The 27,907-nt window shown below is 42.3% G+C and overlaps 1 protein-coding gene across 34 annotated transcripts in view; it reads right to left on the bottom strand.

Annotated features, from left to right (window-relative positions):
- Window positions 1-27,907, bottom strand: part of EPB41 (erythrocyte membrane protein band 4.1) — a 165,306-nt gene that overhangs the window by 83,879 nt on the left and 53,520 nt on the right. For 33 of the 34 annotated variants that reach the window (XM_050932481.1, XM_050932476.1, XM_050932487.1 and 30 more), the window contains one exon: window positions 166-637. In XM_050932481.1, the coding sequence (XP_050788438.1) occupies window positions 166-630 (465 nt within the window). In that variant the 5' untranslated portion in view covers window positions 631-637. Of the gene's footprint in view, window positions 1-165; window positions 638-27,907 lie in introns of those variants that run through there. The other variant, XM_050932489.1, reaches the window with a different exon arrangement.

Here is a 27,907-nt window from a genome sequence, read left to right as displayed (position 1 = left end):
CCAAAAAGTTTTTTTTTTTTCAGAATTTTGTGGGTTCATTTGATCAAATCTAACATAGGAGGATTACAAACCTCTACTACTTACTTAACCTGACAAATAATCCTGACTACATGAGCTAGCTGATTAGGAAGCCAAAGAGAATCCAAATCCACTTTATTTGTATACCTGTGTTTCTGCGCTGCTTAGTGAATGAAGATCTAAAGATGGATCAGTCTTGAGTTCAGGTTCAGGAGCTGCTATTGGGGCCTTCAGTAGGATTTCTTCATCAGGACTGGATTCTAGATCTGTTTCTTTCTGACCTCCTTCACCTTTCTCTTGTGGAGTCTCCACTTCTTTTCCCTCTTCAGAAACTTGAGACTTTGGCCTTTTGAGAAATGATGAAAAAAAGCGTGACAGTCCCCGACTCTCAGAAGTGCAGCGCTCTTTGTTCTTGCTCTGGTCTTCGTGTGTGGGGGTATCACCGTTGGATGCCTTCTGTTTCTGTCTTGTTTGATTATGCCCCTCAGATGCCTGTTGGGAAGCCTCGCCCAAAGAAGCCTCTTGCTTCTGTGTTTCAGCAGCTACCTCCTCCTCTTTTTGCTGCTGCTTAGGATTCTCAGCCTCAGCCACTAGACTCTTCTCTGTTGTCATGATGAAACTGTAACAGATTTTAAAAAGTCAACAATAATATTTCTTCAGTGTTTACACATGCATTTAGCCATTGTAAATCAAACAGCAAGCACTCCAAGCACCACTTCCTGAGAGCTGCTCTCTCTGGTCTGTGGCCTACTGAGCTTTATATACAAGGCAATCTTATCACTGACAAATTACACTCGTATGTAAAACTAGACTTGACTTAGTGTAGTTTTTTCAAAAAATAGAGACCTTTTCATCCATGTCTACTCACACACCTTTTATAGTGAGGATTACACTAACAAATGTGTTTCAGATACATGAACGATTCTGCTTAACCCTGGTACTGCAAGAGTCATTTCCTTAGTACTTCCTTTCCTCAGCTCTTAGAATGCATCACCGTTAAAATTGCAGCCGTCTTGCCTAATCAAAATAGTCAATGAGATATTTCCAGTGTGACCAATGCAGAAGACAAACAAAAGCAAATAATGAGGTTTGTAGAAATAAAAGTGCACTTCTCTTAGCATTTCTAGCTTTACACTTCTTTCGAGTCTTCTTTTTCACCCTACAGTAAAACTTTGTCCCTGTGCTGTTCTGTGGGAAGGGAGTAGGGGGAAACAGACATGTAACTAAACAAACCTCTTAGTAACATCCTATACAAAAATACTGTGGCAGTTGTATCTCGCTTCCTGAGATACACAACTGAAAAAAATGGTGTAAACAGGAAGTTTCAGAAGAAAACCTTCCAAAGATACACCACCTACAGGCAACAACACTTCAAAAGATCAAAAGTTTTACAACAAAAAAAAATTTCAGGTCCTACCAAAAATAAGCGTCCCTGTAACAGACTAAAGAATCTAAATATTAAATTTAAAACACAAGAAAATAATCCCCTTCATTTCCTCTACCAGCCTAGATTGATTACTGCATTACTATACAGAAGTACTCAGAATGGTGCTTATGGAGGCCAAGTTTAAAATGTACCTATTTCAACTAAATAACTTTGCCTTTAAGCAATCTGGTTTTAGTAAAGTAAGCTGCTGAAACCTAAGGAATTTGGCATTTAGAAACTGATACTTGCACTGCATGGGCAAAAAAAAAAGTCAGATTTAAACTGCAAAGGCTTTCTCAAATGCATTTATCCTGCTAATGGACAGCAGGTTTTTTTGAAGTCCATTTTACTAATCAGACGCCATGTTTACTTCAACTTCAGCCTGGCTGTTGACACAAAGAAATGGAAATCACATGAAGAGCGTATCTATTTAAAGTATAAAGAGGACCTGAAATAATCATGCTTTGGAGAGGATAGAACTAATCTTTGAGAGTTACATCACATGCATCTGTGGTAACAAATTACCATTGCTTACATGGGGCAAACATGTCTATTTCAATCCCTTCTAGCCCAAAACTTAAGTAGAAAGATTTATTTAAAGTTCTCATTTAGAATTAAGAAACATTCAAGACACCACCCATTTAGGCATTACCACATTTAACATTCAAAACTTTACCCAAATTAAAAAAAAAATGTAAATATTCATTTTCCCACAGTAACCGAAATGCTTCAGATTAAAAAAAATAAATAAAAATTGTCTGAAGTTTTCAACCAGACACACAAACACCACTGATACTGATTGTCCTAAAAATATTGCAACTCTGTACGTCTACTGTTCCAAACAGCTGAGATAGCATAGTGCTCATTTTAAAATTTCTTTCAAATAGGTCACCATTATTTAATGTATGTTGTGGGTTGTTTTTCTCTGAGAACATATTGCTCATGAAAGGTGCCCTGGATGGAAAAGTCCTCTATTACAAGCAAAAAGGTACAAGCAGCACTTCGAGTTTTCCCTCATCATCCCTCCAATACAAGATATTTCACCCCTGACCTGAAGGGACGATCTCTGGGGAACTGGATGAAGGAGTGAAGTTCCATAATCCTTGTCCTTTTAGCTGAGGCTGCAAATCAAGTGGTCACTGATACTGGAGGATTCTGCTATGTCAATACCTGTGTAGTAACAGCTGGACTGAGACTCTCCAAAATCCCCACTGAACTTATTTTACATTGAACAGTGAGCTACCATCCCATGAAAAAAAAACTATTGCTGTTCACATGAGATGAATTTGAACCAACAATCCATAATAAGTGACAGGCTCCATATCCTATTGCAATCCCCTGAGTCAGGTGTTCTTAAACAGTTTCATGAAGTGGATCATAGTCTAATAGTGTCTTCCGGATATCTATCCTTGCCACGGATGGACCATCTCCTGCTCCACCAGTGATCTAATACCACCACCACAGATTACAGCAATCTCTCATGTGGGACAGTGAAGTATTTAATGTATTTCAGCTTCCTTTAATGTGATTCAGTAGCTGGAAACAAGGAGAGCCAGCAACACAGGAGCAGCCACAGGCCACCAGAAAGTGCTTGCTTGGGGGGGAAACACAGTTTGGGAATGGCTGCCCTGAGCCATCTAGTCCATTCAATGGAGGTTTGCTTTGCTTTGCAGCAGGCTCCAGAAATTAAAACAGTTTTCCGCACTCATCCATAAGTCTACATCAAGGGAGTGCCCGCAACAAACAGCAGACTAGACAAAATTTAACCTTTCACCATCATTTCAGGCTGGTTTTAGAAATCTTCACAAGATTACATTTCAAGAAGTTTGAATCCTTGAATAGTTGCCTCTCTCCCCTTTCCACCCCTTTCTTAAAATTTCCCGCCACTCAGTACCTACATTGAAGCTTAATGCTGTATTTAAATTTTCCCTATTCCATAATTTAGTCTTCTTAACTAGGATATTAAAATATAAAATCAATGCTAAGCACAGCCAGAGAGAAAACCATGTGTGCACAATATCTTCTGTTGTGAGAGTTTTGAAAAGTCCCCTTAAATATGTTCAAAAGAAGAAATGTTAAACAGAAGAATGAGGTAAGGACAGCAGAACTATAGATTTGTGATGACCTGGATCGTACCCCGTGCCACCCTGGAACAGCACGATAAGCATGTCCTTTCATACTTTCATATCTAATGTTTGTTTCAAATAACTTAGTAATTCCCATCTGCACTGTTCTCCTTGTTCTCTCAAGCCAGCACGGTAAATACAGCATAAGACTGTTTCTTAAAAAAGAAAAAAAAGTGTGGTTAAACTATGGAAAGTGAAAATGACATTGGAGTACCAATTTATTGACTCAAATGTCTTAGAACACAGGTCAGATTTCTTCAATTTACAAAGAGGAGGATAACGTTTAACTTTTCAATAATCAGCCCTGCAAAAAGCCTGGAATCTGACAGTCAACTGTGGGTTATTTCAACACCAGCAATAAATATTTTGCAGCTATAACCTACTGTTATTTCCTTTCAGAGGTTAAGTGTGTGCTAGTGGGACCTAACTGTGTCCCTGTGAAATGCTACCACACTTGCTGTCAGTGGAGGCACAGTGGTATGAGAGACAGGACATTGTCTGTTAGCTAGCTCCCCCCGCCCTAACGTTTGGAACTCATTTGCTCACCTTATCCTATGAAACACTTCTCTTAGCTTCCAGGGTGCACCGCAAAGCCCATTTTCTCTTCTCTCACCTGTAAGGTGATTTGGTATGGCTAGCCAGAGACACTCGAGTGGGAATTCCAGGATGAGGTTCATTTGTAATATTTATGTTGTTGCTAAGTTATCTGATCTTAGGGTAATTTACAGGTCTATTGAATTAATGTGTTTTTAAAAGATTGTTACAGGTCCAGACAGAACACAATGGACCCTCTTCGAGAAGTAAAAATCCAAGAAAGTTAGAGCCAGATGGCACAACCTACTTGCATGAGAGTATGTAAAGTGTGGTATTGAATAATGTAGATCAGAGGACAAATTTTAATGTAACTCATATACATGCTTAGTAGGATTTTTTTTTTTAAATAGGTCTAGTATTCTGTAGCTTGATAGAGGATTTGGTAGGGAAAAATGGACAATGAAATCTCACCAGCAGCAACATAAAACTGGCAATACTTGTCTTCATCAGATACTCCTACTCTCTTGCTGGGGGAAGCTGCAAAAATTACACATCAATGTGTTTCAATTTGCAGGCCCTATGTGCAGCAAAATAAGCAAGACATGATGTACGGGAGAGGGGAAAAAGCAAACACACATGGGGCCTAAGATACCCACACTGTACTCTTGGACCCCAACCGAGTCACATCTCTATTCCTCTACAATTTTTGGAATGATACTGACTAGAACAACAGTTGTCTTCCAAATTTTTCAAGTTTTGTCATGTCAAAGTAATACAAAATTCCACCCACAAATGCACACTTTAAGCAACACTAACAGAAGTGGAGAAAAATCAAAGTTAATGTTGTTAGTCCAACTTTAACAGCTACAAAACTAGATATGACAGGAGTTGCCAGGCAAAACTAGTGTTGAACCAATTCAGCGTTGCCCAAAAAACACACACTTCCACCAATGGCCAACTCACTGGGTACATCCCCAAAGAGTTGGTGTTTAATTGCACTGCTGACACTCCTACATAATACAGAATGAGTATACAGCACAGAAGAATCCATACTCAGTAGAGAAGGGGTTAATTATGAGTCATGTTTTGGTCTGGTTGCCAAAACAATGTGCTTTGTAGCTACTTCCTCTTGAGTTCATTTAGAAAAAATAAATGGGCAAGAATCACTATCAAAACATCATCTATTCAAAACTCCCTCCCATCTAAAAGGTAAATGCAAGGCTCTGGAAGTGAAGAACAGGAATGGTAGGCCTGTAAGAGAAACTTTTGTTATTAAGTGAAGTAAACAGGATAACTCCCCAATAATAGACACTTCCTCTCTGAGAAAACTAATATTAAAGTCTCTGGACCCAGAACAACAAAGTCTGTTTACTTGCGCGATTTCAGCAGTTGTGTAGTTGCAGACTAATGTTTTTTTCCCAACACTGAAAGGTGGGTCTTGCTTTAGATGAGTAAACGTCTCCAAGTCTTTCCTTTGTCCCCCCAGGAATTACATCATACCTCTTCTTTTCTCAGGGACAGCCCAGTGATCTGATCCAAATGTACTTCACAAACCTAGGTATGTGAAGATAGGCACGTACATGCACTGCCTCTTCCTGTCCTTCCCAATAAAGATTTGAGAGAGACAGTTGGCCACCAATTCACTAAGTGCAGTCAAATACAATATTTTGTTACAAGGTCCCTGATGCACTCACTGTCTGTCGCTCTGCTTGGACTCACTGATTATATGCTCTCTCTGAAGTTTTACATTCAGAATTCATTTTTATGGTTTTAACTGAAAGCAGAAGAACACAAGGCCCTGTTTTGTAAGATGGAACAAAATTAAGACTGAACATATATTATTTAAAATACACACCTTAAACTTTCATTATAAGGAGGCATTTTTAAGTAGTATTTTGTTTTCCAGTGGAACCTTCATAGCACAGCTCACAGAAAGAGCAACAGTTTTGTTTTTTATACACAGCTATTTTGTTAAACCCTTAGGGAAGACACTATTAGTACGATATTCCCATACTTCCCCGATTTGGAAATTTATATATTAAAAAAAAAGACATTTTGAAATGCAGACAAGGCTTTCATTCATATCTCCTCCACCCCCAAACAGTCTCTCTCAGATCCTGCAGATCATTTAGATGTTGTCATCTTATTCATAACTTCTGGGACACAAAGACATCTCCTCATGCACTTCTGGAGATGTGAGTTCCTTTTAATAATTCAATTTTAAAAGTTACATTCTATTCTATTCAAGTGGTTATCCCCTTCTTATCATCAAAACATCAGAGCACCTTCCAGTAGTGCATTAAGCAACATGATTAATTTCTGACATGTGGCTAGCATCTTCTTTCATCCTCTCTCCAGGGGAGAAGTGTGTGTACAGTGTAGCATTTTGTTTTGGTAGGCTGATTGGTTGTTTAGATTATTTATTAAAAGGTATGCTCCTGCGTTTGTTAGAAGTTAAAATCAACAAAGCATGCCTTCCAGTTGGAACGGAAGGCATAAGATTAGTTATGGTCCTTAGTTCCTGTAGGGGTCTGTTCCACAGCCTCAGATCAGTCCTCCAGAAAGCTCTGTCTCTGGAACAGACAAGCTTTACGCTTATAGACTCAGACTCTAGGACTGGAAGGGACCTCGAGAGGTCATCGAGTCCAGTCCCCTGCCCTCATAGCAGGACCAAATACTGTCTAGACCATTCCTGATAGACATTTATCTAACCTACTCTTAAATATCTCCAGAGATGGAGATTCCACAACCTTCCTAGGCAATTTATTCCAGTGTTTAACTACCCTGACAGTTAGAAACTTTTTCCTAATGTCCAACCTAAATCTCCTTTGCTGGAGTTTAAGCCCATTGCTTCTTGTTCTATCATTAGAGGCTAAAGTGAACACGTTTTCTCCCTCCTCCTGATGACACCCTTTTAGACACCTGAAAACTGCTATCATGTCCCCTCTCAGTCTTCTCTTTTCCAAACTAAATAAACCCAATTCTTTCAGCCTTCCTTCATAGGTCATGTTCTCAAGACCTTTAATCATTCTTGTTGCTCTTCTCTGGACCCTCTCCAATTTCTCCACATCTTTCTTGAAATGCGGTGCCCAGAACTGGACACAATACTCCAGTTGAGGCCTAACCAGTGCAGAGTAAAGCGGAAGAAGGACTTGTCGTGTCTTGTTTACAACACATCTGTTAATGCATCCCAGAATCATGTTTGATTTTTTTGCAACAGTATTACACTGTTGACTCGTATTTAGCTTGTAGTCCACTATGACTCCTAGATCTCTTTCTGCCATACTCCTTCCTAGACAGTCTCTTCCCATTCTGTATGTGTGAAACTGATTGTTCCTTCCTGAGTGGAGCACTCTGCATTTGTCTTTATTGAACTTCATCTGGTTTAGCTCAGACCATTTCTCCAATTTGTCCAGATCATTTTGAATTTTGACCCTGTCCTCCAAAGCAGTTGCAAGCCCTCCCAGTTTGGTATAGTCTGCAAACTTAATAAGTGTACTTTCTATGCCAACATCTAAGTCGTTGAAGAAGATATTGAACAGAGCCGGTCCCAAAACAGACCCCTGTGGAACCCCACTTGTTATACCTTTCCAGCAGGATTGGGAGCCATTAATAACTACTCTCTGAGTACGGTTATCCAGCCAGTTATGCACCCACCTTATAGTATCCCCATCTAAATTGTATTTGCCTAGTTTATCGATAAGGATATCAGACAAGACTGTATCAAATGCCTTACTAAAATCTAGGTATACCACATCCACTGCTTCTCCCTTATCCACAAGACTCGTTATCCTATCAAAGAAAGCTATCAGATTGGTTTGACACGATTTGTTCTTTACAAATCCATGCTGGCTATTCCCTATCACCTTACCACCTTCCAAGTGTTTGCAGATGATTTCTTACAGTAGAAAGTTCAATTGTGACTGAGGAGCAGAGTTGAGCACAGTGGTCAGCATCCCAAAGCTTATCTTATATATATGCTGGACCCAGGACATTGAGCACCTTGAAAATAAGGACCACTTTGAAAATAAGGACCAACACTTTGAACTGCATCCGAGTTCCCCCTATCAATTTTACAATTACATTTTCCTGTTTCTCTTAGTAAAATAATTCTCTCCCTCCCCCTATCCTGGTCTTGTGAAAGGCCCACTCAAACCATTATGGAAAAATGACTATATGAAAAGTATTGTCAAGTGCATAAAGTAAACGAACTGAAAAAGAATTCTCTCTAAAGCATCTTCCACTTATAGCAATCTTTGGTACTTGTAATAATAGATAAATTTTCAGAAGAGACTTACTGAAATGTTACTGAAGATTAGCAATCAAACAAGCATCCTCCAGGTAAATTTCTCAAAAGGTTCTTACAAGGGTTAAGAAAAGACAACAAATTTGTTGAAAAAAACTTGAGAGAGAAACCTAATGCAAACCTCAATAAAAATGATAGCAATTCCATTACAATGGAATGCTGGCCACCGCTTCCCACAGCTCCCATTGGCCAGGAATGGCGAACTGCAGCCACTGGGAGCTGCGGGAGGCCGTGCCTGTGGACGATCAATGTAAAGATACTGTCTTGTGGCCCGCCAGCAGATTACCCTTATGGGCTGCAGCTTGCTCACCATTGCTCTAAAGCTTCTGATGACATGAAGAGCACAGTACAGATTTTATATTTATTCAATTTGTCCTTGATAGAAATATCTGATGTATGTTTTAAATAGAGAACACACACTAAACCTGCTTAGAGCGCCCCAAATTAGGAAGGTAAATCCTTTGCAAGTTATTTAAAATGTTATTTGGGTCCTTTACAAGCTGTTAGGCTTCGGGTCTTGAACAGACTGACAGTGTCCCTTTAACCAAATGGTGAGGTCTTATTATCAGAAGAAATAAGATACATTCACCAAAACATCTGAAAATTTTGCCTCAGTAACAGAGGAAAAAATAAGTCTCCCAGTGTTACAACACAGATGGTACATTGTAATTGCCTGGATTTAATTCTCACCGGACCGTTCCCAGTAATCTACTGTATGTCAGCAGCACTATACCCCTCCTTCATCTTCCTACCATGGTACAGCTTTTCTATTTAAATGAGGGCACAAAACAGTAGCTTACCATCTGCTTTCAGCAGATCATTTGCGTTAAACTGAGGACTGGATTTATAAAAGGATCTGACATTAATAGAGGGATAAAATTTATTACAAGTTAATAGTGTGCAACTCAGATAAAGTTCCTCTTTGAAGTGTCCCAGAAAATGCTTTCCTGATAATAGCCTAGATTTAAAAACAAAAGTTTGTGATATGGAGCAGTTTAAAAATCTCACTAACTGACAAGGACAATAGCCTCCAGAAGGTTTACATTTCATTTACATCTGCTCACCAGTAATACAGCTGGAAATGCCTACAAATTCACAATGTGCCAAGGCAACGTTCAAAAATGAAATGAGTTAGGCCCAATGCGAGGACAAGCAGCTTCCATAAAAACTATTCTTTTAAATTACTTACGGAATGAGTTCACTCAGACTTACATGATTACCTTTTCCAAGCCCACTGGTAACAGTAGAATCCCAAAGCTTTACGGTCTTTTTAAACATAGCACAGGGACACAGATAGAAGTATTTTCTTAACTTCAAATATGCTTAAAAAAAAGAGTCTTCCCATGCAAGCAGCTGTTTCTCTTTTTTACTACATTACAGAAAGTAATCCTTATGGCTAGACTTTTTCTTTATTGCCATTCATTACCAGACATCAGAACAAAACTACAAGGTTTATTATAAAGAAATCTGTATGACATAGCTGTTAAAGTTCACTTCTGAATCAATAGCAGCAATGCTATGAAAACAGTAAAAGCAGCAACGGGCACAACTCCGTAGCTGGCAGCTTGCCTCAAGCCGTCTTTATCGACTTTGAACCGATGACCCATCAAACTGTACTGAGGAAGGTAGAAACTGTTAGAAGAGCTGCCACTCCAAAAATATGACTTTAAGGCCACGTCTACACTACAAACTTTGGGTGACAACTTATGTCAGCATGCAGCCTCCGAAGTTAGTACATCACTCTTGTACATGCATACTTGGCTGCTTGTATGGGTATGGCATGTACTCACCAGGAGTGTCTGTGTTTAAGCAAAACGTGGGGCACCCCAGTATGTAACCCAGGGTGCCACATGCCATAATCTATGCAACGCCTTTTGGGAAATTTTCACATGTGGCGGGGTAGAAATGAGTAAGCACAGGGATCTGTGGGATCTTGAAATCAAGTTCCCAATATGTAACTTTCTCCACTGCATAATGCCATCTATATCCTATAATTTTCACTTTTTTTAATCCCACAAACCCACACAGGATTTTCAGTGTCCACCAGTATCTTTAACAGGAGCTGTTATAACCTTAGTCCCAGATCTGGACCTTAGCGTCCAAAATATGGGGGTTAGCATGAAAACCTCCAAGCTTAGCTACCAGCTTGGACCTGGTACTTGCTGCCACCACCCAAAAAATTAGAGTGTTTTGGGGCACTCTGGTCCCCCTGAAAAACCTTCCCTGGGGACCCCAAGACCCAAATCCCTTGAGTCTCACAACAAAGGGAAATAATCCTTTTTCCCTTCCCCCCTCCAGGTGCTCCTGGAGAGATACACAGACACAAGCTCTGTGAATCCAAACAGAGTGAATCTCCCTCTCTGTTCCCAATCCTGGAAACAAAAAGTACTTTCCTCTTCACCCAGAGGGAATGCAAAATCAGGCTAGCCACTTCAACACACACAGATCTCCCCTGATTTCTTCCTCCCACCAATTCCCTGTGAGTACAGACTCAATTTCCCTGAAGTAAAGAAAAACTCCAACAGGTCTTAAAAGAAAGCTTTATATAAAAAAGAAAGAAAAAATACAAATGTTCTCTCTGTATTAAGATGATACAACACAGGGTCAATTGCTTAAAAGAATATTGAATAAACAGCCTTATTCCAAAAGAATACAAATCAAAGCACTCCAGCACTTATATTCATGCAAATACCAAAGAAAAGAAACCATATAACTTACTATCTGATCTCTTTGTCCTTACACTTAGAAACAGAAGACTAGAAAAAAGAAACTACTTCTCCAAAGCTCAGAGAAAGCAGGCAGCCAGAAAACAAAGACAAAAGACTCAGACACTCAATTCCCTCCACCCAAAGTTGAAAAAATCCGGTTTCCTGATTGGTCCTCTGGTCAGGGGCTTCAGGTGAAAGAGACATTAACCCTTAGCTATCTGTTTATGACACGCCCCCCAAATTGCAGACAGTGGGGAAGCTCACTGGCGGCGATTTCCTTCTAGAACTTGAAAATAAACAGATTAATACAACACATACACCTGTACATATACTCCTAAGTATATAACTAACAGACTTCTACATTTTAAGAACACTTTTTAACTACTGAATTCTGGGAAACTCTCACGGGAGAGTGCATCAGCTACTTTGTTAGAAGCTCCTGTGATGTGCTGAATTTCAAAATCAAAATCTTGGAGAGCTAAACTCCAACGAAGAAGTTTCTTGTTGTTCCCCTTGGCAGTATGAAGCCACTTTAGTGCAGCATGGTCAGTTTGTAGTTGGAACCGCCGTCCCCAAACATATGGGCGTAGCTTTTCCAGGGCGTACACAATGGCATAGCATTCCTTTTCACTGACTGACCAGTGACTTTCCCTCTCAGACAGTTTCTTGCTGAGAAACACGACAGGATGGAAGTTGTGATCTGTTGCTTCCTGCATGAGCACTGCTCCTATACCACGCTCAGATGCATCTGTGGTTACTAGGAATGGCTTGTCAAAATCCGGGGCCCTGAGCACAGGGTCCGACATGAGCGTTGCCTTAAGTTGGGTAAAGGCCTTTTGACACTCATCAGTCCACTTAACTGCATTTGGCTGGGTCTTTTTGGTCAGGTCGGTCAGTAGGGCAGCGATTTGGCTGTAGTGTGGTACAAATCGCCTGTAGTATCCGGCCAAGCCTAAGAAGGATTGGACCTGCTTCTTGGACCGTGGGACAGGCCACTTTTGGATAGCATCTACCTTGGCCTGTAGGGGGTTTATGGTTCCTCGACCCACCTGGTGCCCCAGGTAAGTCACTCTGTTTTGGCCTATTTGACACTTTTTGGCCTTAACAGTTAGTCCTGCCTGCCTGATGCGCTCAAAGACCTTTTCCAGGTGTAGTAGGTGTTCGGGCCAGGAGTCTGAAAAAATGGCCACATCATCGAGGTAGGCAACTGCAAATTCTCCCAGTCCAGCTAGTAGACCATCTACCAGCCTCTGGAAGGTGGCGGGTGCATTTCGAAGGCCGAAAGGAAGGACATTGAATTCATACACCCCCGCATGGGTGACGAATGCTGACCTCTCCTTGGCAGGTTCATCTAGCGGTACTTGCCAGTACCCCTTGGTTAAGTCTATTGTAGAGATGAACTGGGCACGTCCCAACTTTTCCAATAGCTCATCGGTACGTGGCATTGGATAGTTGTCCGGACGAGTTACAGCATTTAGCTTACGGTAGTCCACGCAAAAGCGTATTTCCCCATCTGGTTTGGGTACCAGAACCACTGGAGATGCCCATGCACTGGTAGATGAGCGGATTATACCCATCTGTAGCATGTTCTGGATCTCCCGTTCTATAGCAGCTTGGGCATGAGGAGACACTCGGTAGGGTGGGGTTCTGATTGGGTGAGCATTACCTGTATCAATGGAGTGGTATGCCCGTTCAGTCCGTCCTGGGGCGGCTGAGAACAATGGGGCGAAGCTAGTGCACAGCTCCTTGATTTGTTGCCGCTGCAGACGTTCCAGGGTGGTTGAGAGGTTCACCTCTTCCACGCCACCGTCTTTTTTCCCGTCGTAGTAGACACCGTCAGGCCACTCAGCATCCTCTCCCTGGACTGTAAACTGACAAACCTGTAAGTCTCTGGAATAGAAAGGCTTGAGAGAATTAACATGGTACACTTTAGGCTTTAGTGAGGAATTGGGAAATGCTATGAGGTAGTTTACAGCTCCCAGGCGCTCTTGGACCGTGAATGGCCCTTCCCATGATGCTTCCATCTTATGGGCCTGTTGCGCCTTCAAGACCATAACCTGGTCTCCTACCTTGAAGGACCGATCTCTGGCATGTCTGTCATACCAGGCCTTTTGCTCTTCTTGAGCATCCTTTAGGTTCTCTCTAGCAAGGGCTAAAGAGTGTCGGAGGGTGCTTTGTAGGTTGCTTACAAAGTCCAGAATGTTTGTTCCTGGAGAAGGCGTAAACCCCTCCCATTGCTGCTTCACCAACTGTAATGGCCCCTTAACCTCGTGACCATACACAAGTTCAAATGGTGAAAACCCTAAACTGGGATGTGGTACAGCCCTGTAGGCAAACAGCAACTGCTGCAACACTAGGTCCCAATTATTGGAGAATTCGTTGATGAATTTTCGTATCATGGCCCCCAAAGTTCCATTGAACCTTTCCACCAGGCCATTGGTTTGATGGTGGTACGGGGTGGCAACCAAGTGATTCACCCCATGAGTTTCCCACAGTTTTTCCATGGTCCCTGCCAGGAAATTAGACCCTGAATCTGTAAGGATGTCGCAGGGCCAACCTACCCTGGCAAAGATGTCTGTTAGGGCCAGGCACACAGTGTTAGCCCTGGTGTTGCCTAGAGCTACTGCTTCCGGCCATCGGGTAGCAAAGCCCACTAAAGTCAGTACGTACTGCTTTCCTCTGGGTGTCTTTTTTGGGAAAGGACCCAGAATATCCACAGCTACTCGCTGAAATGGGACCTCAATTATGGGGAGTGGCTGGAGAGGGGCCTTGACCTGGTCTTGAGGCTTACCCACTCTTTGGCATACCTCACAAGACCGGACATACTTGGCAACGTCCTTGCCCATCCCCTCCCAGTGGAAGGACTTCCCCAACCGGTCCTTGGTTCTGTTCACCCCAGCATGGCCACTGGGATGATCATGGGCTAAGCTTAAGAGCTTCCCCCGGTACTTAGTTGGAACCACCAACTGTTTTTGCGGCAATGCCATTCTTCCCGGTGTCCACCAGAAAGAATTTTCTTGTATAAAAGTCCTTGGTCTATAACAAACCGGGATCGATTAGAAGAGCTGAGAGGCGGTGGGGTGCTCCGTGCCGCCGCCCAAGCTTTCTGAAGGCTGTCATCTGCTTCCTGCTCAGTCTGGAACTGGTCCCTTGAGGCTGGGGTCACCAGTTCTTCCTCAGACTGTGGACTTGGGCTTGGTCCCTCTGGAAGCGATGTAGGTGATGGGGTTGTTTCCGTTGCTGGTGAACCGCTTTCCGCTGGTGCACCTGAGGGTATTTCAGGCTCTGGCTGAGCCTTTTGGGTATGGCTGTCTGTTGCTTCTGCCAGTTGTGGCTCGCTGGCGCCCACTGGCGTTGAGTTTGAAGATGGGGTTGCAATCGCTGGTGCTGGTTGCTGTTCCAGTTCCGGGCCTGGGACTGGAGGTGCTGTGGCTGTCTCAGTGGTTGGCATGGAATTTGGATTCACTACCTCTGTCTGGGTCTCTGGTAACACAGACGGGGCCTCTGTGGACGGCTCAGGAACAGGAATGGGTCTGGAAGCTTGCCTGGTTTGGCTACGTGTAACCATTCCCACTCTCTTGGCCCGCCTCACCTGGTTGGCCAAGTCTTCCCCCAGTAGCATGGGGATAGGATAATTGTCATAGACTGCAAAAGTCCACATTCCTGACCAGCCTTTGTACTGGACAGGCAGTTGAGCTGTAGGCAAGTCTACAGCTTGTGACATGAAGGGGTAAATTGTAACTTTGGCCTTTGGGTTGATGAATTTGGGGTCAACGAAGGATTGGTGGATAGCTGACACTTGTGCCCCCGTGTCTCTCCCCGCAGTAACCTTCTTTCCGCCCACTCTCAAATTTTCCCTTCGCTCCAAGGGTATTTGAGAGGCATCCGGGCCTGGGGATCTTTGGTGTGATGGTGGTGTAATGAATTGCACTCGCATGGTGTTCTTGGGACACTTGGCCTTGATATGTCCCAGTTCATTACACTTAAAGCATCTTCCATCTGATGGGTCCCTGGGCCGAGGTGAGTTACTGGAGACTGGTGAGGTTGAAGGGTAGGGTATCTGTGGCTTTACTTGGGTGGTATGTGGGGTCTTTGGCTGTCCTCGGTTGTAGGGTTTATGGTCTGTGTGCCCCCTGGGGTAATCGTTCCCCTTGACAGTAGCTTTCTTGCTTTCTGCCAGTTCCATCCATTTGGCTCCAATCTCCCCCGCCTCAGCGATATTCTTGGGGTTTCCATCTTGTATGTACCGCGTGATGTCTTCAGGAACACCATCCAAGAACTGCTCCATTTGTATGAGGAGGTTCAGTTCTTCCAAGGTTTGAATGTTGTTTCCTGTTAGCCAGGCCTCATAGTTTTTTGCAATGTAGTAGGCGTGTTTGGGAAATGACACCTCTGGTTTCCACTTCTGGGTTCTGAAGCGCCGACGGGCATGATCTGGGGTTATCCCCATCCTGTATCTGGCCTTGGTTAGAAAAAGTTTATAGTCATTCATTTGGTGCTTAGGCATTTCAGCTGCCACCTCTGCTAAAGGTCCACTGAGCTGTGACCTCAATTCTACCATGTACTGGTCTTCGGGAATGCTGTACCCAAGACAGGCTCTTTCAAAATTTTCCAAGAAGGCCTCGGTGTCATCACCTGCCTTGTAGGTGGGAAATTTCCTGTGCTGTGGAGCAATAATTGGCGCCGGGTTGTTAGGGTTGGCTGGCACATGCAGTCCAGCTTTTGCCAACTCCAGTTCATGTTTTCTCTGTTTTTCCTTCTCTTCATTCTCTTTTTGTTGTTTTTCCATTTCTTTTTGGTGCTTTTCCATTTCTCGGCGGTGGGCCAACTCTTCTTCTGCTTGTTTCCTTCGGTAGGCCACCTCTTCTTCTTCTAGTTTTCTTTTGTGTGCTGCCTCCTTGGCTGCCTCTTTGGCTGCCTGTTCTCTTTGGTAGGCTGCCTCTTTGATCTGTTCTTCTCTTTCTTTCATCTCCATCTCTTTTTGTTTTATTTCCAGTTGTCGCCTGTGTTCAGCTTCTTTGATTTGTTCTTCGGCGTCAATTTTTGCCTTAGAAGTCATGGTTCCTGTTTTCTTGTGTTGGGGTGCCCTCCGGTGTTTATCTTCTGAACTGCAGGTTCTGTTGCCTCCTGGAGTCTGCCTAGCAACAGTGCTTTTTTCCTTTTCTCTCTCTAGCTAATGTTCAATGAAGGGAAACCAGAAAAACCACTTTATTTGCATGCCTATAAGTGCTGGTACTTGCCTCCTAATGGGAGGGCTATTGCATGACAAAAGACCCTTAACATGCAAGCCACAAACTGCGAGAGAGAGCAGAAAAAAAAATTCTCTCTGGTTCCCTTTTAAAACCAACTGTTTCTCTCTGCTAAAAAGCCCTTAGCAGAGAAAAGAAAAATATAATATTCCTACTGGCTTCTGGATTCTGTCTAGATCCTCCCACCACTGCCACTCATGTAATAACCTTAGTCCCAGATCTGGACCTTAGCGTCCAAAATATGGGGGTTAGCATGAAAACCTCCAAGCTTAGCTACCAGCTTGGACCTGGTACTTGCTGCCACCACCCAAAAAATTAGAGTGTTTTGGGGCACTCTGGTCCCCCTGAAAAACCTTCCCTGGAGACCCCAAGACCCAAATCCCTTGAGTCTCACAACAAAGGGAAATAATCCTTTTTCCCTTCCCCCCTCCAGGTGCTCCTGGAGAGATACACAGACACAAGCTCTGTGAATCCAAACAGAGTGAATCTCCCTCTCTGTTCCCAATCCTGGAAACAAAAAGTACTTTCCTCTTCACCCAGAGGGAATGCAAAACCAGGCTAGCCACTTCAACACACACAGATCTCCCCTGATTTCTTCCTCCCACCAATTCCCTGTGAGTACAGACTCAATTTCCCTGAAGTAAAGAAAAACTCCAACAGGTCTTAAAAGAAAGCTTTATATAAAAAAGAAAGAAAAAATACAAATGTTCTCTCTGTATTAAGATGATACAACACAGGGTCAATTGCTTAAAAGAATATTGAATAAACAGCCTTATTCCAAAAGAATACAAATCAAAGCACTCCAGCACTTATATTCATGCAAATACCAAAGAAAAGAAACCATATAACTTACTATCTGATCTCTTTGTCCTTACACTTAGAAACAGAAGACTAGAAAAAAGAAACTACTTCTCCAAAGCTCAGAGAAAGCAGGCAGCCAGAAAACAAAGACAAAAGACTCAGACACTCAATTCCCTCCACCCAAAGTTGAAAAAATCCGGTTTCCTGATTGGTCCTCTGGTCAGGGGCTTCAGGTGAAAGAGACATTAACCCTTAGCTATCTGTTTATGACAGGAGCATAGTGACTGAAGACTTTGCTGTTCTCATGAACACTGTAAAAACAGGATACATGATCCTCTTGTGTTTGGAGATCCAGAGGAAATACCACAATAATGGAGGGGACTATTTCTCTGAGGACAGTTTGCTGAGGGACAAAGTGAAAAACAATTCAAGGCTGTTTGTGGCATTCACAGAGCAGTTGAAGACAGTGGAACACCGCTTCTGGACCAGAGAAAAGATCACTGACTGATGGGATTGTTTTGTAATGCAGATTTGGTACAATGAGCAGTGGCTGCAGAACTCTCAGATGCGAAAGGCCACATTTCTAGATCTGCGGTCCAAGCTCACCCCTACCTTTCTTTGCAGGGATAGCAGAACGAGAGATCCGTTGACAAGGGAGAAGTGTGTGGTGATCACACTCCAGATGCTTTTAATACCAGATTGATACCAGTCAATGGATAAACATTTTGGAGTTGAAAAATCCACAATGGGGGCTGTTGTCACAAAAGCATGTAGGTCCACTAATCATCTCCTGATACACAGGACTGTGACTCAGCAACATGCAGTTCATAGTGGATGGATTTGCAGCAGGGGCGCAACAGACAGCTAGCATATCCCTAGTTTGGCACCAGTCCACATTGCCACAGAGCACATCAACAGAAAAGGCTATTTTTCTATGGTTATGAAAACACTGATGGATCATCAGGGAGGCTTTACCAGTATCAGCATAGGCTGGAGAGAGAAAATGCATGATACTTGCATCTTTAAGAACACAGGACGGTCCGGAAAGCTGCACGCAGGGGCACTCTTTCCAAACCAGATTACCCATTGACAATACTTAAATGCCAACAGTGATTCAAGGGGACTCAGCCTACCCCTTGCTCATAAAGCTATACACTAACCACCTTAACAGCACCAAGGAAAGATTCAACAACAGCTCAGAAGTGCAGAATGACAGCTAAATGTGCTTTTGGTAGACTGAAGGGATGCTGGTGCTATTTACTCACTAGACTGGATCTCAATGAGAAAACCATCCCAATGGTTATAGCCGCATGATGTGTGCGCGTAATATTGATGAGGCAAGTGGGGGGGAAAGCTGCCACCAGGGTGAAGGTGGAGCAGCTGCTTGCTGAGTTCAAACAGCGACACACACGGGTCATTATAAGAGCTCAATGTGGAGTTATGCTGTTGAGCTGGGCTTTGAAAGAGCACTTTAATGGTCAGCCACAGTATCGTTATGTGCTAGACTGATCCTGGCTTTGGGTCCTGTTAGGAACCATGTTGTGCTTGCTGTACATTTATGTATAGGACTGGGCATCTCCTTAACCTATCACTTCTGTGGTGCTGTACGTTTACACATACTGGATGCTTTGAATACCAATAAGCATTCTGCATGGTGGGTTTTGAACTACTAAAATAATTCATTTTCAAAAAACAGACATTTATTATGTCAAAAACAGTGCAGAAAAACACTGTGCAAGAGAACAGGCAATGCAACATAAACCAACAAAACAGAACTTCAAAATCTGAAAGGCAGCAAACAGTTCTGTCCGTTTCAGTGACAAATATTGTCGCTTCTAGCTGCAAGAACACTAACTGTGGTTCACACAGGTCCGGGTATGTGAAGGTGTGGTTTTCCTTGCTGTTCCATGTCATGGAGTGATGGGGGTAAAGATGAGGCCAATGATGCCATGTGGCATGATGTGGAGTGCAGGGAACTACTACCATGGAGTTCTCTAAGGACTGCAAAGGGTGGGAAGTCTAGGATTTTTGGACCGATAAGTCAACCAGGGTCTGCAGCATTTGGGTTTGTTGCCTAAGATGACCCATTATCCTTTGGTGCATCTCCTGCTTTGTTTCCTGCTGAGATTGTCTCCTCTCCTCTCTGTCCTCTCCAAGCTGTCTGACATGTTGGCCCTCCAGGCCCTTTGTTCGCAGTCCAGTGCAGCAGTGGCTCTCAGAATCTCATTGCAGATATCTTCCCTACTCCTTTTCACATATGTCCATGTTTCTATGACTGGTCCACAGCTGTGCTCACCCAGACTTTTCAGAGCAGGCCCAGGAGACCCAATTCTTAATGCCTACTCCAAGGAAAAGCATGTCCAGTGCGTAGAGACAGCATGATTGGGTGGTCAGTTTTGTGAGCACAATTAGCAGTTCTCCCTTGTGTACAACTGGACAATCAGAAAAGGGCATTTCAAAAACATGTGAGATGTTTTCGGGGGGTGGAGGGAGGGAGGACTTTCCAGTCTCTGTGATCCATGGGCAGTGGTGTTTACAATAATTACCAGAGCAATCACTGTCACAGGGCATGGGACATTGTGGGACATCTGCTGGAGGACTACCAGGTCGACAAAGGTCACATAGTTTCACACTCACACTGCATTCATCTCAGTAGATCAACTATGGCTCAACACCATTTGGGGAGGTGGTTTTACTGGATCTCCACAATAGGGCTCTCAAATCAGCTGGAGACAACTGAGTGTAGACACATGCACAAATAGGTCAACGTAACATGTTGACCAGACATTAGTGTTAGCAACCTGCAGTTTACAGATAGCAATGATTTTCTGCTCCTTTCACAAGTCTGAGTCAAGTTAAGCACAGCAAGGCAAACGAGTAGGCACAAAAACAAAGAAAACACCAAAATCTGATCAGATAAGAGCAGTTTCAGCAAGGGGCCATGGTAACAGAACAGCATTCCATAGGACACCACTAGAACCTAATCAATAGAATTTTAGCCTCAGATACAGTAGGATGTACAAGGTCTCTTATATTGAACAATGCAAATTTGAATGCAGGTGAAGGCTCATGGGTAAACCACATTGGATGACAACTACAGTGAGTGAAAAACTAAATTTTTCTGATTGGCAATATCCACAGGTCGGAGTCAATAGTGCTTTTACTTTATAAGAGTCATGCTGCTTATGTCTTTAACACAATAAACTGCAAATGACAGACACTGACTCAGCAAGTTACATTTAAAACTCTCACTCTATCAGTACTATATAGTTTCTAAAGTAATAGTTTCTTCTGCTCAGAGGCAGTATACTTCAACTGAGTGAACTGGAACAGATTTACCATCAACACTTCGCCAAAGGTTTTTTTTTCCTGTGCACAGATGTGTTTACTCACACTATGCCTCATTTATGCTGGAGGTGTAGCAACAGAGCTTGGTCTCCTTCCTTCACAGTTTTTCAGGCACTTAGTGAAATGGTTTTTGCTTTTGTTATTTTCCCTTTGGTTGTTTCCAAGCCAAGGCTATAATTAGGATCCAAAAGGGACCTATGTACTCTTCTGATAAAGAGCAGCCTGCTAAATAGCATGTGTACACACAAACACACACACACACACACACACACACACACACACGTATTATTAGAGGAATGAAAGAAGACGTTTGAGACTAAAAGATTTCAAAGGCTTTAGTTGGCTACTGCTTTTCTGTAACAGATTCCAAATGGCTGCATTAAGCATGTCTGGCCATAGCTAGCTCATGCACCAGACTGATTCTGCCTCTCCTCTATGCACTCATCCCATTATATTTAAATGCTTACAGAAGCAAATGTACGGCAACGAGGTTTGGGTGCACTATGTGGTTTTCGTTATTCAACCCACTCAGCTTCTCCCCCACCCCAAGACAAATTGTATTAGAGAGACATCAGGTTTGAAATAATTTTTCAAAAACAAATTGCTTATCTTAATTGTAAATAATACTCAAAAGGATTAAGACTCTTTAAAAGTAAAAGCAAAAACAAAAATACAAATAAAACGACACAATCCAAAGTTCTGAGTTTATACTACCAAACAACATCTCTTTAAAATGGGAATTGAGCACAACTCTATTTCTTAATAAGTCACACCACAAATCTCTTGCTCACACAAGTACTCCCATTGACTTCAATTAGGGAATAGGGTTTGCAGGATCAAGCCTTAAATCAATTACTAAATATCTCAAAATTGCTGTCCACTCAAAAATAAATATATTTATTTCAGCAGATAACTAAATACTGATGCAGCTCTGAACTGATTCCAAATCTCTTCATTTGGGAAAGTAGTTACGTTTTTTGACTTTCAGTCACCAGCTGGTAAAGACCGTGGGGGGGAGGGGAAAAACACCTCAGAATTCAAGAGACAAGTTTTGTCAACAAGCTTTGTGTAAGCTAGTCACTTTTTAATACTATTACAAGGAATATCAGTGACCTTAGACTATACAAGACCTAATTGCCAAGATAAGAAAGGATATTCAGTGTAGACCTAAAAGAAACTGAAGGTTCTCCTTCTTTCCATTGTTTGACATTTTAAAAAGAGAGGACAGTTGAGTATAACATATTTTAGTTCTCCCTTGTGCCAGGTTGTAACATGACATGTTTCCAAGGCAGTGATGCCTGGATCACAGTCTTTCAAATAATTTAAAATGTTGTTCAAAGACATCAGTTGTTTATTTTTTGGGGGTAGGGGAGGGAAGGAAGGAAGTATAGAATAGTCCTGAATTAATTATATCAAAACAAAACATTAGTGGCTAATTCATTCTTTACAACCATGGTGGAACAAGCAAAGAAGAGAAGAGTTAGAACCTCAAGAATCCCATCTCTTCATTATTATTGCTACAGCACCATAGTGTACATAGCACTTCAGAAACACAGAAACTATCATACTAGGTCAAACCTGTGGTCAACCTAGTCTAACCTCCTGCCTCCCGCAGTGGCCAGGACCAGATATTTCACAGAAAAGTGCAAGAAAACCCACTATAGGTAGCTGTGGAGTTGCCTACCTTCCATGAAAGTCTCATCATAAGATACTGACAAACACTGAAACATGAGGTTCTCTCCTTCTTCCAGTACTATTTTATTAGCATTAACTATGACAACTCTGGATTCTCTTATTGCCCCCATAAATTTCTAGTCCCTCTTTGAATCTTGTCAAATTCTTGGCCTCAACTACATTCTCTGGCAATGAGTTCCAAAGCCAAATGATGTATTGTGTATGAAAGTGTTTCTCTTTATCACTTTTGGTTCTTCCAAACACATGTAGCAGTGTGGGGGACAAAATTCCCACAGAAATGTGAATGGAAGAACGGTTCAGCAAGGCAGCATAGAGTAAAACATAAACATGGGTGAAGCAGACAATGAGGACAAAGATGCAGGTAAGTTACAGAACTTTATGAAGGAGGAGACTGGGAACCAGGTGAGGGAAAGGGAGTATGGGATAACTGATATCAACACAAGGGGCAAAGAAGAAATTTGTATTATGTTACTTGATGAAGAGGCAAGAGCTGGGTAGTGAGACAAAAGTTTACCACAATCTAGGAGGAAGCTCAGAAAAAAGTATATTGAGATTTTGGCAATGGAAAAAGAGAAGTAGAAGCAGATACTGAAGTGAACAGGGCATGGCAAGATATGGGAGGAGAGAAGGAAAAGTAGGAGTCAGTAGGGACCCCCACGGTTGCGAGTTGGGCAAAAGGAAAGATAATGGAGTCATCAAAGAGAGAAAAGAAGGAGAGAGAAAAGGTTTAAGGAAAAAAAGGAGTTCAGGTTTTCAAAAGTTTGAAATGAAGAAGTGATGGGACATGTATTCATTCTCAAAGCACTCATATTAAAAGTGACCACCCTACATTGGGCCTGGAAAAGGATCCTACTGAAGACAGTCAACTCCATCTGAAGATGACAAGGACTGCTACATAGCAACTCAACTTCCAACAGCCCAAGTAGAGGACAAAGCACATATCCAATATGGCCCTGCAATAGCAAGTTGCCTAGTAGGAAATTTCAAGTGGTTCAACTTTACAAATCCTTATTAAGGACTCAAAAGGATATGGCAAAATCACTATTATGCTTCACAAAAATAGACATTACATCTACATTCTCAAGAGAAAATTCTTTCCCCTTATATTTTCCTTAGACATTTCTCAGATTACTACCACCACTCTATCTTAATGTTCTGCCACCTTAATTTCCCTTCCCTTCCAATGTTCAGCACCATGTGTGTTACTGCAGTAGCACAGAGAAAACTGAAGGAAAGAAAAACAATCTGTTCCGAAGAGCAATCATCTAAAAAGGCATGTACTACACACAATGTAGTCAAAACCCTTATCTCCACTTTGTAAGCCATAAGAGTTTCTGTCTTAAAATGTGCTATATGGTGCCTGTACCGTGCCCCATTGCCTAGAGCAGCATTTCTCAAATACGGTCACCAGGTGCTTTTCTTGAGGCCACAGCCTCCTGGGCTATGATCTGGGGGGAGTGGGGCAAAGCAGCAGCCCCTCCCCGTCCCTGTGGCTCCTGGATGCACCACCTTGGTGTCAGTTTCTGGGGCCGTCAGCAGGGGTTAGACACTGCCCCGCCCTGGAGATGCCTGGGACACAACACTGGAGGAGCTGGCAGCCAGTGAACTCCCCACCTTCCCAGGGGCAGTGGGGCTCAGGCTTTGGGCTTAAGCCTTGAGTCGGCAAGGCAGCAGGCCCTGGCTGCAGGGCTCCAGGCTCCAGCCCTGGGCTCCGGCTGCATGGCAGCAGGCCCCAAGCTCCATCAGTGCAGCTTCAGCAACCCCAGACTCTGTCCACTGTCTGCAGAGCTTCAGGTTCCAGCCCCCGCACTGCCTCCCCCGATTACCCCTATGGCCCCTGACCTCTGCTGCCTCCTCCAACCTCCATCCAGGGTTTAATTTGTTCCCATGCTTGCCAGGGCTGAGCAAATCTGCTGTGAAAAGTGATACTTGTATGTTTGTTAATATCACTTTTCAAAACAGACTTACTTACTAGCTAGCAATAAATAAATTACAGGGATTTGTACGTTTATATGTGCAAATTTACTTGCTTTTCCTAAAGCTAATTAAGTATTTTAGGAAAAAGAGTGAGAGCAGCCACAAGCAAGAATTGATGCCCGCACTCTGAGGCCACTGCATAATTTGACCTGAAAACCCCTGGTCTAGAGATCAGAAAAATGGAAGCTACCTCTGATGAGCCCCTACAGTACTAGCACTAGCATAGCAATGAATCCACTTCGGATGTTTTTCTTACTTTAGTTGCAAAAGGGACTATAAAACTGAAGACAGCAAAGTAAGACAGATCAGAAAGAAGAAGAAAAAAGTCTTCAGTATATGCGCAATGGCTACTACCGTACCTAGAGGATGCACGATCTAAACTTCTGTATACTACTGAAGTGGTCTAGCAAACTGAGAAAGTACCAAAGAAATCTAGTTTGGCATTGAATAAGAATTCCTCCTTTCCACCAAGAAGAGGGAAAGGTTGGAATGAAACCAGTCCAAAAAACAACAATTTGAGCAAGATGTGGAAGTCAGTGTGCAGGGGACTCCAAATCAGGATGAAAAGAAAATGATTAAGTGAAGACAGTCTTCTTTGTTAAATAGCCAATTATACAAAATTAATGTTAATTAAATCCTGCTCTTCCCTATGAACCTTTTCAGTTTTTCTATAGCACCCATCACCACAGAAACATACGAAAGGGCCACTACTGTATGAAAGAGTACCATCGCCTGCTTCACCAATTATGGGACCACATTTTTTGCATTAGGCAGTGAAACAAGGCAGCTTCCCATTTTAATCTTTATGAACAGGGATATGTGCTGGAGTTTTCATTCCTTAATTATATCAACAAGCAGATGATGGAATACATTCGTAAACTCATTTGATTCAAAGCCATCTTAAGAGAAAAACTGCTGTTCACTTCCCAGAGATCAGTATTTCCATATGACCAGTCACTGATCTTCTACAATAGTAGAAGTGACAGAACCTTCATGAGCCAGCTTTCCACCAAGCACTTAAATCGATGTAGTAAGACAAACCTTCACACTACCACCATTTATGCCATTTAAGCAGTTCTTACTTGTATCTCACTCGTGGCATGACTTTTTCCAAGAGAACTAGTTAACTAAAACAACAGGGAAAGTACTAATTCAGTCTGCATGTATTTTCACTGTTTAAACACAATTACCAGCTGCAGAGAAAATTACAGTTTTAGGGATTTCACTGCTTTTTTTAAAAAAGCAAATTTCCCCAAAGTATATTCTTCAGGTTCTGACAAGCGGTAGGGAGCAGAGATTACTTTTTATCTGGCCCCATTTTTGGTTGCCTCATTTTAGTAATGCACTTCTTGCTGGGAGATGGCTCTTGCCTCTTCATTTGAATAGCTCAGCTGTTGGGAGTCCTTTTGATCCCCTGGGAGAACAAATACATGGCAAGCACTTTATTAAGCAAGTCTGCTCCTGAACCAAATAATTATGCTGACACCTTCTGCCTGTCTGTGGAGCCATTATAACATTACTGGGAGAGGGTATTTCCATTCACTGTTGCCTTTGACCCACTATATCCAACTCCTACCCTAATATGGTAATAGATCACTAGGTCACCACAGCTGAGTTCCAGTACGAAGTCTGTAATGTCAGTGACAAGACTAGGTATGCAGGACTTGCATAGATAACATATGGTCCAACCTTTTCAATGCTGTCAGCCAGATGCTAGTTTTGGGGCATCTCCATGGGCCACATTCAGATATAGAATTCCAGATTCTAGAATCAGATCATTTTTAGGATGATTTAGCCATTAAGACATAAATGGTTTTAAGAAAAATAATATCAAATTAAATTGAGAATAACTCACCTCTTAGTAAGATCCCCTTAGTCAGATTTTCCTTGCACTAGAGTCCAAATGTGGACATCAGTTTTCATAGAGGCAAGTCAGAGACAGTAGCCAAGGGTGTTGTTCTCCAGTTTGTTGTGATATTTTGACTTTATCTGTTTTATAACTGAGAACTTTCAAAATCGGCAATGAACTTGGCTAAGATATCTAACATAAATTTCCAAGAAGCTGCAAAAGAACATCAGCCATCTCAGTTGCGATTTCCTTGCATGATGGAAAATGAGTGATACTCTTCTGAAGGGGCACATTGAAGAGTCCAGGTTTTCTGTGGAATGCATTGACATGAACCATACGAGTAGAAATATTCTGATCTCTACCTTGCAGCTAGAGGCTGAGTACACTGAGATAAGTGGTTATATCTGTTAGGAAGGCCAGTGAGAGAGAAGTGCTTGGTCATCCACCTGCTCTTGAAACCGAGTGATGTTGCTTATTTCCTCTTCTTTGAGAAATGTAAGGCTCTCCTTTCTAAGTGAAGAAAAGCATAAAAGGCACTCAGCCACACTCAGCCACCAAATTTGTAAATGGAGGGGCAAATCCCCATATTCTGCATTCAGCTCCTCAGGAAGCTGATAGATTTTCTGCGCCTCTGTGCTGTTTCCTCTATAGGTGATGCTGACCACTTAGTTTGAAATGTTCTATTTGCTACATCTACTTTTCTTTTCTTACTGCAGCCATTGCGATTACTTGCACCCTTGCACTGTGATTATTGTTGCAGCACGTTTAAACATGCTAAGTTTCAAATCCACAAAGCACACACCACAACACACAGATATGCTCATGGCAGAAATTCAAAAGCAGCTACTTCCTGACTCAAGCAGACGACTCCGGTAGCAGCCTTACAGCCACCACAAGGAGTGCATGCAACTGAAAATTATTCATGGGGGACAGACAAAATCATCTTACAGACTGGATCTGGCCCTCGGACCACCACTTGGACCAAAGTCTCCAAGGTCCTAGAAATGCCTCTAACCTCTGGAGTCCTGGGTTTAAATTTTCACTTCTTATCACAAGCAAAAAGATTTCTATAGTCTCATTCAGGTTCTTAACTTACTTCATCTGCCCACTTCAGAAAGCCACCTCACAATTTAAAATTATTTCTATTGAAATCAGGCCCACAATCATGGTGCTGCAGCACCAAGGAGATAGACAGAAGCTTTGTGGAAGAAGCATGCACAAATCTTACCTCCACTACTCTTTATTTCTTTTAAGAAACAAAGTCAGGAGAAGTAAGTTACATGCTGATGGTCGTGTGTATTAAATACTTGTCTTTATGAGAGAGAATGAAAAAAAAGTTTAACACTTTTCTGGACCAACTTCAATCACAGCCATCTTCAGAATGGCTGGTCACTTGAACTTACATTTTGTTTGTCTGAGACATTTTCTGCTATTTCTACCTCTATAACACTCAATATTAGTATCAAATCTGTCTGTACTTAACCAATGGAACTGACCTTCAAGACTGAATTGAGAAACTAGATTAGGACAAAAGCCACTGGGTAATTGACATCACTATATAAGATTAATGTTGCCCTATTTATGCCATTTTTGTTTTAATGACTTAACAAAAGGCAGAGGTCTCAGTTTGAAATTGCTAATCCGTAATATTCAATACACAAAAAAATCCTTTGTTTTAACATCATTCATTAAATGAAACTAGAATGATGGAACACTATCAGATAGAGGAAATGCAAGCCAAAACCCTCCAAAATTAAGATATCACAGCCAACAGGCCTTGTATTTGTGAATGAATGTTTTCCAGGGACTGGGTCACTAGAACTTCTAATGTATTCCAAGTCACAGTATTAATATAATGCCTTTCGTCTCG

Source organism: Gopherus flavomarginatus, chromosome 22 (assembly GCF_025201925.1).
Source record: "Gopherus flavomarginatus isolate rGopFla2 chromosome 22, rGopFla2.mat.asm, whole genome shotgun sequence".
NCBI lineage: Eukaryota > Metazoa > Chordata > Testudines > Testudinidae > Gopherus > Gopherus flavomarginatus.
This window is presented reverse-complemented; position numbering and strand designations above follow the sequence as displayed.